At 40.5% G+C, this 11,488-nt stretch overlaps 1 protein-coding gene across 2 annotated transcripts in view; it reads left to right on the forward strand.

Annotated features, from left to right (window-relative positions):
- MRPL15 (mitochondrial ribosomal protein L15) overlaps window positions 1-4,639 on the forward strand; it is a 13,229-nt gene extending 8,590 nt beyond the window's left edge. For both annotated transcript variants that reach the window (XM_019527342.1, XM_019527351.1), the window contains exons 3-5: window positions 1,319-1,484; window positions 2,456-2,579; window positions 4,059-4,639. In XM_019527342.1, the coding sequence (XP_019382887.1) occupies window positions 1,319-1,484; window positions 2,456-2,579; window positions 4,059-4,396 (628 nt within the window). In that variant the 3' untranslated portion in view covers window positions 4,397-4,639. The remainder of the gene's footprint in view (window positions 1-1,318; window positions 1,485-2,455; window positions 2,580-4,058) is intronic.
- Window positions 4,640-11,488: the final 6,849 nt, after the last annotated feature.

Genomic DNA, 11,488 nt, shown 5'->3' on the forward strand with positions numbered 1-11,488 from the left:
CCCCCCGGGAGGGGTGGAGGGGAAGAGGAAATTTTGTGGTCCCCCCCCCCCCCCCCCCAACACGCACACTGTTTCCTGGCTGATTGCATGAGCATTTCTACTGATTTACACTTACCTCAACTTTCTTTGTGAAGGCATTGTATGGGGTCTTTCATCCTTCTCTTGCATGTCCTGACCCATCTCCCTAGGGCTCAGCTCCAATGCCAGCCCTTTTTTTTTTTGTTGTGATCAACCTCTCCGAAGAGCAGAGCAAAATTTAACCTAATTCCTTTTAGTTTCATTATTCCAGGATTCATGGCAGTAGCAGTGAGGTTCATAAGTACTCCATAAAAACACAAATACTGGAATTGAAAGCTGGAGATTTACCTGGAAAGCATGATTGTTTTAAAGACCATTGGAGTTAAAAATATTGCAATAAAAAAAAAAATAGTCTGTATTCTGTGATGTCTTGGATACAGTTTAGAATACCGCTCTTGAGATCTGCCTCAAGCATGTTTGGGAGCGTTGGCAGGGGACATAACCTTGTGTTGTGTTGTCAGGGTTGGAGTGGCAGTGGGTGTGTGGATTTTTGGGACAGTCTTGAGTTGTATGGAGCAGGTTCACAAAGAAAATCTTTGTGTATGTGTCTCCTGTTTCTCAAACTAGTAATGTTCTGGGGATAAAACTACATGCTGTGTGATGCTGTTTGAAGGGAAAAAAAAAAACCCATAAAAGAAGCCATGAAATTTTTTTCAGATGAGCAGGCACAAAAACCTGATTGCATTAAATTGTCTAGGATGTTTTGAGTAGGCTTGGATGCCACTGAGTCAGATGCTCAAATGTGTTGATAAGGCTGCTTAGAAAGACTGTTTGGAAAAGGCAGTTCTCTTAATGCTGTCACAAGCCATGGGGTTTGCAAGTTAATTTCTTCAGATTTGCGCTTTGCCTGTGCCAAAGCATCTACAGTTAAACTGACCAGTTGCTAGGGAATCTGTTCTTCATGAGATATGAGTCCAGTTATAGGAAACCATCAATGTACCTTGCTATATTAAAGGCAGGGAACAGAATGTGCAGTAGAATATCGATGAGCAGGGCTCCTAGACACTCTGATAATAGACTAGATACAAAATAGGCCTCTATTGCTAAGTGTCCCTATTCTTTAAATTTTTTTGGAATGGCTAGGCAAAAAATGGGAATGATAAATTATTATATTATTTACCTCTTTATCATTTTATTACTACTCATTTATCTATTAAAGCTTGAGATTTGACTTGTATTGTGCTTATTATAACACGTATCTTCACATCTAGACACTGATTGTCTTTTGCTTCTTTTCCAGTCTCAGGCGCCAGTATCATCCCCTCAGTCTGAAAAAACTACAGTATCTTATTGACTTGGGTAGACTTGACCCCACGCAGCCAATCGACTTGACGCAACTCACGAATTCCAGGGGTGTGACAATACAGCCACTCAAAAAAGATTATGGTGTCCAACTAGTGGAGGAGGTTGGTCTGAAATACTTAACTTAATTCTAGGCAGGGTAAGGTAAACCTCTTCTTTTTGGGGAGGTGGTGGTGGATCCATCCCTCTGATTCTTACAGTACTCCCCTTTACCTCCTAGAAGTACCATGCTTTTCTAAAAGATAATTTTGTTACCAGTGTGAAACAAGTACAGTATTGTAATCTGAACGCCACTAGAGGGCACTATGTAGTCATGAAAAGCAGCACTGTTTGCAAAATATACTTTTTTTTTCCATATTAGGAAAGCTAATGCATGCACGTGAGGAGACTGAGCAATTGCATTAGAGTGAAGGAAGAGTGTACTGAATTAAATTTAGGGAAATTAATCTAAGTGAATGGATAAGAATAACTTGATTACACTTGGTGGTATACATAAGTAATTTATGCTATTCTGGGGAAGAGGCAAAATATGCAATAGTAATTATTGCAATCAAGGCAAGCAGAGACTAGTATGAATGAGAAATGAAGTCAAGGTAGAGCTGTAACCCAATGTTATGGCAGTGGTAGCAGACAGGTGTTTCTTAAAATTAATTAAATATTTACTTCATGCCTAATAATTAAACAGTTTGAATTGATTGGTTGCTTTTTATCTTAATGTGCACTTTTGTTGGGTAAAACCTTACTGTAAAAAGTAGCTTGGCCTAGCTTAAACTTCATAAGCTTAAGAGTTGTCTATAGTGGTTGTGAGAGCTTTTAGCTGTTCATTAATGGTCTTGTATGGGTGAAGGCTAGGCCTGAAAGAAATGCACTTTGCTCATGACTTTTTTTTCTTTGTCTGTTGATGTAAGGAGTGACGACTGATTAAAGCAGATTGAACTCTATAACAAGATATTGTAGAACTGTGATAAAATGTTATCTTTGTAGGATATGTGAAGCTGGTGGTTAAATATTACTTCCAAAATGTTCAGTTCAACTGTAGCTAATTTAAACATATATTTTGTTTTAAAACTTACAGGGGGCTGATATCTTTTCAGCTAAAGTAAATATTGAGGTGCAGATGGCATCTGAGTTAGCTGTTGCTGTAATTGAAAAAAATGGAGGGATTATTACAACAGCCTTCTATGATCAAAGGAGTCTGGGTAAGAATTGCCCTTCATCTTCCTACTTACCTTTTCCCTCCACCCACCAAAAAAGGTAGAGGTGAGAGAGGCTTCTGTCATGGATCTCTTCCCAACAGTTTAAAAAAGAAAGACATTTTAAACATCCAGAGGAGCTCTGTTTATAGCAATGTAGTATAACAGAAATCTGCTTAAAAAAAAAAAACCCCAAAAAACAAGTTGTTCCTTAAGAGTAGTACTTATTCAGGCTTGCATATTTATTATTTTTTCTTTTGGCTCTACTTGTGCCAGTAATGCTGTCTAAATCCCTCATTTAGGAGGTTGTCAGATTTGTAGGTTTGGAGACCCAAGTGGTTGTTCTTAAATGGAAAATTACCTTACTTGGGTCTTCAGAAACTTCACAGTTGCACTTGATGAAACATTCTACAAGAGGGGGAAGTTAGTCATAGTGGAAAAAAACTGATTTTATGTGGTAGATATTTTTTTTAGATTAAATTAGGTACAGTTTTGCCAAAAAATGAAATATTCTGTCTATTTTTTCATTAAAACAGGGTGCCATTTTTAGCAAAAAAAAAAAAAAAAAAAAAAAAAAAAAAAAAACTGAATTACAACTGAAATGTGCACTTAACACTTTAATCATCTAGTTCTTGACAAGAACAGATACTTCATTTTGTCAGAAGAGTAACATTAGAGGAGGTCAGACCTCCCCCACACCCAAAACGGAACAGCTGTTGATTTCTTATAAAAGTCCTTACTGAAGTGCTTGACTTGGGTTGGGTTCATGTTCTGCTCAGTGTTCACATGCACATTCTCACTAAAGTTAATGGAGGTTGCATGCATGGACAAACAATCAGTGGATATATCCTTATTGAGCAAATTATTTGTTCTCTCTTGTCTTTCTAAGTCAGCACAAAAATAAATCCTGAACAGTAGTTAAACTAAGGAATGTTGTTTTCCTAGTGTGCTACGGGCTCAGAGATGTTCTCCATAAGTTAGGCAGAAGCCCTCTGCTTTTAAGGTTTGACCTTTACACATACTACTTAGGGCAGTAACTTTGAAAGATTTATAAGATTCAGCCAGTAGTACTCCTAAGTGACAAGCAAGTCTTCTGAAGATCGCCGTGCAGTTGCTGTTTTATTTACTTTGCCATACCTTTTCCAGCATAGACATTCCAAATAAGTTTGCAATAGGTATGTAAGGTTGTCAGAAGCTTGTTGGATAGCTCAGTTTTCCTTTTTAAACATGAATTTCAGTTCAGTTAAGCAGACAAGGATCTTTGGGTAAATCTGATATCTTTTATTAGACCAACTTGTGCAAACTTACTGATGTCTTGTGTATCAGAAAAAATAGTCGTCTTTTTTTTATTTCCTTTTGCCAAATAACTTTGACTAGGGAATAGATATTTGTAGCCACAGAATATCATCTAATATTTTTAACCCTCATTATGAAACACTGTAGCTAATTTTCAATCTCTCTCTCCCACCATTTGCTTGTCCACAGATATAGTGTGCAAGCCAGTACCATTTTTTCTGCGTGGTCAGCCTATTCCAAAGCGCATGCTTCCACCTGAAGATCTAGTTCGTTATTACACGGATCCCAAGAATCGTGGGTATTTGGCAGATCCATCAAAGGTTCTAGAAGCCAGGCTTGAACTTGCCAAGAAATACGGTTATGTTTTACCAGACGTGACAAAAGATGAACTCTTCCAAATGCTAAGTACACGCAAGGATCCTAGACAGATTTTCTTTGGTCTTGCTCCAGGTTGGGTGGTGAACATGAATGAAAAGAAAATCCTTAAACCAGTAGATGAGAAGCTGCTAAAATACTATAGCTCATGAAGCCTGGATTCAGAGACAACTGCAGGTGTACAGGAAACATCTGGCAGTGAAATAATGGATTAGAAATGGGATTTGTTTACTAGTACATTTTATTGTACTAGTCAAAATATTATTATAAATTCATGAGTGTATAATGATACAGGTACATCTTCATTTTTTCTTTGTTGCCATAATATGGCATAATGAGAAATTCTGACTTTAGAAATGCTGTAAAATCTGATATGAATAAAATACATGTTTAGAGATGCTTCTTTTGCTATGATTTGCCACTTGGCACCTTAATTGGTGATCTGATGCAGGATTTAATTAGAAAATGCTATCCAAAGGAATAGTTTATGTATTTTGTTTTTATTTGTTCTTTAATTCCAACCATTAACTATGGCTTCCAATTTAAATGAAAGTAAAATTTATGTAAAAAGTATCTTGCAGTGAGAAGATAATTTAATAGTGTAATACTGTTTTAATGTGTTGTACAAATTGGAATTTTTAGTACCTCTGTGAAACAGGTAAGTAGTATTTTAATTTCACCAGCTGTAAAGGGTGGAGGGGGGCTGGAAAGAAACACTAAAATAATTTTCTCAAGGCTACTATAGTGACTGGATTTACTCATTAACAGTTATTTGGATTATAATTTATGAGTCTGGACTTCAGGTCTGAATTCATAGCTTCCTACAACACTGCCATTTAGGCACAATATTTTCTTTAAATCTATTACACTATTTGTATAAAAGTCTTTCATCTTCAAAGGATACTATAATTCAAGCTAGTTTAGACCAAATTAACTTCTTAATCAATTTTCCCCTTCTAATTACCCTCTAAACTTACATTTTTCTGATATTTTAGAAGTATAGTATATAGCAAATTAATATTGGTTACTGTGGTTACTTTGAAAGAGATGATAAATAAATTCTAAGGGTGTGACCAGAGGAGCATGCATGTGCATTTCTCTGGGGATGAATAGCAGTGGCACACATTTGTGCTAATGCTGGTCATCCCTGGGGAATGCCTCTGCATGCATGCCCTGGCATGGGGCAGATTCCCCTGGGTGGGATAGAGGAGGCTGGCAGTAGTACTTGGGCTGGCCCCCACAGCCTTATCTGCGGGCCTTCAGGGGCTGCAACACCAGCCATCCAGGCACACAGAGCCTGGCTGACAGTTGGAACATGGTTCTGGCCAACTAGGTGCCAGTTGTGAGCAGTGCACGCTGCCTCCATGTATGCTATCCTGCTTTTTTGCGATGCACTTTTTGATGCCAGTATTTCCTGGTACCTAAATTTGGCTGCAAACTGCAAATGTGTGGGGGGGTGCATTTTGTAGCACCTCAAAGGCTTTTGAGGCACCGGAAATCACGTGTACGCTCATGTTGACATGCCCTAAAGGTGTGTTACTCATTAAGTTGAGGATAAGAAAGATGGTGTAATTAGACTGCTGAGCTAAGACTCTGCCAGCTTACCCACAGATATTGTTTAATCTTGTCCACAGTTCTTAATTGGAGCAGTACCTCAATTCCCTGTTTGTCAAATGGAAATATTACTTTTCTACTTTATGAATAGTTGCAGTGATTGCAAGGCCTTTGAGTGCTGTAGTAGTGAAGCCACTCACCAGCAATTTTAGGTATTAGGGTTCTGAGTGGATATCATGGAGTAAAGTAGTAAAAAACAAGTATCTAGTTCCAAGTTGTTGTTTTTTTTAAAGAAACTTCACAATATTTCTGTGGGGTAATTAAGAGAATAATTAAAATTAGACATGTTACAAGATGACATTTTGTTTTTCTAATAAATGCTGATATTTCAGCACTTTTTTGTGTTATCTCTAGATCTAAGTAACAATGTCAGATGTTTATGGAGTGAAAAAAGTTCTGAATCCCTTTTTAATTATTTTTCATGAGAAAAATTTAAAATGAAATTTTACTTCATGCGAAATATAAAGAATACTGGCAGCTACTCTTTCCAAAAGGGAATTAGGGGGGCAGGTTGAGGGTCCAAGGTCCAGTAAGGCTGTGGAAAGCATTCCATTTTCTATAATGGAAGTTAAACTGACCTTTAAAATAGGGAGCACTTGGATAGCAGTGGAAGTGCTAGAAAATCTAGATTTGAAGACCATGAGCTGAGTAACCGTCACCACCAATCTAAATTTCAGATGTTCTTTGGAAGCCTAGTATAGGTTCCTCCAGCTGTCATCCCATCCCATCCCATATCTTAATCACCATGAATGTCACCTGCCCCCAGTGGCTGGTGGGGCACAGAGGTGGCAGGAGCGCAGCACCGGTAAGCGTGAAAGTCCCCCAGATGCCGCCAGGGGTGGGTGGTACTGGTGAGCACCAGCCAGGGGTCGGCGACCACCCGCAGGCACTGTTGGCAGTGGCCAGCAACTATTGCGGACCACCCGCAGATGCTGGTGGCAAATAGCAACTGCCTGCAGGCACCGCTGACAGTGTCAGCGGTGCCTTTTTGTAGGGGGTACACTGTCATGCTCAGGAGGTGCCTGTGCTCCCCCTACACGTTGCCCCTATTAATAATAGCTCCGTATTTTACCAAATCCCGTAAGTTTTCTCCCAGCTTTCAGATTCTGATGCATCTCCCCGCTCCTACTCAGATGTGTTTTTGAAGGTGGAAAGCTGGGTGTAATTTTTCCTTTGGTAGTTATCAACTCAGTTTCTCACTGCACCTCTTAATGGGGCAAGGTGGAATTGCATGCTGCATTAGAAAAAGCCTTAATTCTTCCCCCATACACATGCTGAAGCATCAGTTACTTTAGATCTCTGGTAGACTTGGCTTGATTCCACTTACCTGCCTTGCTGGTTCCCACTGTCCTTGTTAATATTAATTACATGCTAAGAACAGTTAATCTTTCCTTAGTTTTCAGTTCATCTAATAAACCTGTAATACAACAAAAATTAATGTAAATCTGGATTGTAAATAGCAGGAACTTGCTCTCAAAGGAGTTAATATGAGCATTTGTAAAAGGTGCACCTTTTTTGGCACCTTCTTAAGAGTAATACCTGTTGCCAAAAAACAAAACTTCTGGTGTTAGTTTGAAGGTTGAGTAAATAACTTTCTCATTTTAGATGTATCCTGCTCTGCATCCTGACGATTGTTGGTTTGGAAACTTGAATGACAAGTGATACTTTATTTTGTTATTACAATACTAGGGCTTCCATTTTGGGGGAGGGAAGGGATTTGGGGCTGAGTATTTATGCCTTCCCTTATTTGTACCATAATGTTTCTGTTTTTATGAATCAATTCACAATTGTACTTTGTAGAGGTGGTGGTAGTCCAACAGGAAAGCTACTTTAACTGGAAGCAAAGGAGGAAGTTAGTCATGTAAATGAAGACCAAAACACAAAAGTGTTTATGTATCATTGTGTAGTTGGTGGGGGGTGGGAAGGGGGGGAATAAGTGACTTTGTTGCCATTTTTTGCATTTTTGAAATGAGATGAACAAGTTGCTTTCAGTAGCAGTAAATTTTTAATCAGCCTCTTTGATATGCATATGTGCACCCTATCAGGTATAGCAAACCTCTAAATGGCCTTCAGGTGAAAGGGTAGCTTGCATAAAATGATAAAGTGAGAGAATGAAAACAGGAAACAGATGTCTAGTGACGTATAGTGATTGGACAGCACTTATGCAGCAAGCATTGCCTTAGTCACAAGGCAGCTGTATCCTGGCCCTGATGTTATAATGCTACAAATATCTTGGAGCCAAAACAGCCACGTTCCACAAAATCCGGTCATTCTGCTTTATAAAGGCAATCCTTCTATCGTCTTACAATAGGAGAGGGCTGTAAGTTACTTTATTTAAAATATGCAAAGCTTGTCATTTTTCTTTTTATAGTAGTTAATGTTTGATAATAGTGATTTGTGTTTTATTTACTAATTAAGAATGACAAGGTTATAGAGGATTTCCTGTTCGTTTTATCTTGTCAGAAGCACAAATCTCCTGGCGAGAATAGTCTAGAATTATCAAAGCCCCAAGTGAGTTATTGACAGGGCTTCTAGTAAACCCATAACCTGCTACTTCTCAGTGGAATATCTTTTAATGTGCTGGTGAGATTATTCAGCACAAGGAAAAGCAGCACTGGCATCTATGGTCGGTTTTTTTTTTTTTTTTAATGTCCTTTGCACATTCTTAACACCAGTGTTTTTACATTCATAAGGTAAATGACTTGTATTAATTTCCTGTTTTGTGGGCCTTTCATATGCAACAATATATTGCACAGCAAGTGTATTGACTGTACTGTAACAGGAAAGACTTTTTTCAGATAACCACAAGAAAAACAATTCATGTGTGCCATTAAATGTTAGCTTTGTAGTGTAACATCTTATTCTTGAATACTTCCTTGGAATAAAACAAAGTCAGACAAAACACAAATGATATTTATGACTTCTGAACAAATTTCTGCTGGGTTCATAAGCAGAAAGTGCCTGGTTTTTGTGAGAGAAAATGGATTTCACTTGTTAACACTAATCAATATGCTACCTGCTGGGTATCTTCTGCAGAATTCAGGTGAAGCTAATTATCTCAACAGTGCCTCTTCTTTTGCTCATCTGTATAATAAAGATAATACTAGAGAGGTGCTATACAGCTTCATTCAGTACACTTGATTATGCTGTCATTTTTATGTTTAAAAATTGGACTTTGTGGCATGGGATGATTTTACCAAGGGCAAAGACATGTTGTTATTTAATAGATTAGCTCTGATTCTTCTCTGGCCATATGCCAATGTGTTTGTGACATACAAGCATAATTGATGTTAGAGCTACAGGAAGTTGTATAAAAGTGATCAATTAGGAAAATAGCTTCCCATTGCTACTTAATTGTTTTTCTCTGTCAGAAGTGAAAATTTGGAGAAGTGCCTGTTAGGTTTGAAACCTTGAACCCTTGGAAGTTGGGATATCCTGCAAACTAAGTTTGATCCTGTTATGTTGACTGAAGAATGGTAAGCATCTTAACTTTTACATTAAAATAAAAACAACAATCCTGTGTGTGTGTGTAAAATGACCAGCCTGATGTACAGCTTTCTTGACCCCTCAAGGTTGAAAATAATAGTATTACTGCTACTGTCTGGCTGCCTTATTTTTAAAATACCTTTTTAGAACTACTCTCTGTATAAGAATCCTTGCTCTTTTTTATCTATGTCAAAAGCTTCTTGTCCCCCTTCTGAGGCTTTAAATTCCTTAGCCCAAGTGTCTCAGTTGGGGCTCCATAGCTGATAATACAGTATATGGAATTATCTAATTCAGACAATTTTGCTAGGGACAGACATTCAAAAAGCCAGAGACTGAGTTGATTCAAGCTTTGCAGTCTAACCTGCATAGATTGAAGTAATTTGCAAGTGAGAAGACATTTGCTTTTGATTTGGGAAATGCAGGCCCATGTCTGTAGTGGCTCAGGCCAGAAGCTGAGGCACTAGCTGCAGAAAAGCTGTGCTGTGGGGGGAGGCATGGGCAGGCCTGAGTGGGGAAGGGTTTAAGCAAGCCACCCTGGCCGGCAGGAACCCCAGCTGGGATGTAACTGGGGGGTAGAGTGGGAAATAAAACCTTTTCCTGTCTCCTTTGTCTTGTAGGGCCATGCCGGCTGGTGTCTGTCCATGCCCCTGCAGCTGCAGCAATCGGGGCAGTGACCCAATATAGATGGCTGAGCCCCAGCTAGGCAGACCCTGGCTCAGGTCCATGTTGGTGGTACAGGGAATTAAACCCCTTCCCTGGCCAATTCACTTGAGGCTACTGCCAAGGCTGGCCATGCACCCCACCACTCCAGCAGTGATTTTGTGGGGGGTGGGGAGGAAGGCCTGACAAGGGCTGCTGTGCCCCAGCCAGGCATATACCCTGGCTGGAGTCCTGGAGGGTGGGGGGGGGAGAATAAAACCCCCTCCCTGCCTCCTTCACCTCAGGGGGCCATGCCAGCCAGCTCTGCCCCTGCTCTGGCTAGAGAGCAGAGGGTCAGGGCCAGTCCTGCTCCACTGGAGCAGACAGCCCAGCCCAGGGCTCCAAAGCATGCTGGGATGTTGGGGGGACTCTGGTTTAACTTAAACCAGGAAGGAGTCTGGAACAGGAGGTCCATAAACCAGTTTGGTTGAATGTAGTATCTCAAACTGTTTTTGGCCATTTTGAAACTGGCTTACATGCACTGAACTTATCTTCGGTTATAGGTTTAAACCAGTTTCTGTTCACTTAAACTGGTTTATGTGCAACTTGTGTCCGTAGCCCATGATGGCTTTACCGGTGGAATTAGGACCTTTTCTAAATGTCTTAAATCAGTGGTAACCAACCCAGGGATCCCAATTGACAGGTAAATCCTGGAGCCTCTTTGGGTCAATCCTGGGCTGTGGGAACAGCTGGGCATGTGCCCATCTGCCACCACCAGCCCCAGCAGGTCAATCTGTGGGGGAGGAAAGGGTTGAGGGCCAGCTGGTGGTCTCTGCGGTGCGCAAGTGACTGTGTGGCCCCATGGCTCTCAGCCTCTCGTCGTAAGGTCCGTTTTCCTGACGTGATCATGCGCATGGCTCTTCTCTGGATTCTCTCAAACTTCTCCACATCCTCTTTGTTCTGGGGCCCAAAACTGTACGCGGTACTCCAGCTGCAGCCTCACCAAGGCTGAGTACAAGGGGAAAATGACTTTAAACACCATCAGGTTCTTGTCTACCCATTTGCTGAGCCTGTCCAGGTCAGCCTGGATCACCCACCTGTCTTCTGGTGTGGATGTTTTGCCCCAAAGTTTGGTGTCATCAGCGACCTTGGCCAGTCCGCTTCTGACTCCAATGTCCACATCATTAATGAGGATGTTGAACAACATGGGTCCAAGGACAGAGCCTTGGGGGACCCCACTGGTCATGGAGCACCATGATCATTGACTTCTGTCAATTACCACCCTCTGGGTCCAACCAGAGTCAGTTTCCCAGCCAGTGGATCATGGTGGATCCAAGGCCACAATAGGCTAGTTTCTCCAAGAGGTGATCATGGGATACCAGATTGAAGGCTTTTTTTGAAGTCAAGATCCCAAGTGGTCACAAAGCTTCCTCATGCATGGATGACCTCTACCTGACTCGAAGTTTACGGGCCAATGAGAGGTAAAGCGCTGCTCAACCTGGTAC

This window comes from Gavialis gangeticus, unplaced genomic scaffold (genome assembly GCF_001723915.1).
Source record: "Gavialis gangeticus isolate Ggan-Ray unplaced genomic scaffold, GavGan_comp1, whole genome shotgun sequence".
NCBI lineage: Eukaryota > Metazoa > Chordata > Crocodylia > Gavialidae > Gavialis > Gavialis gangeticus.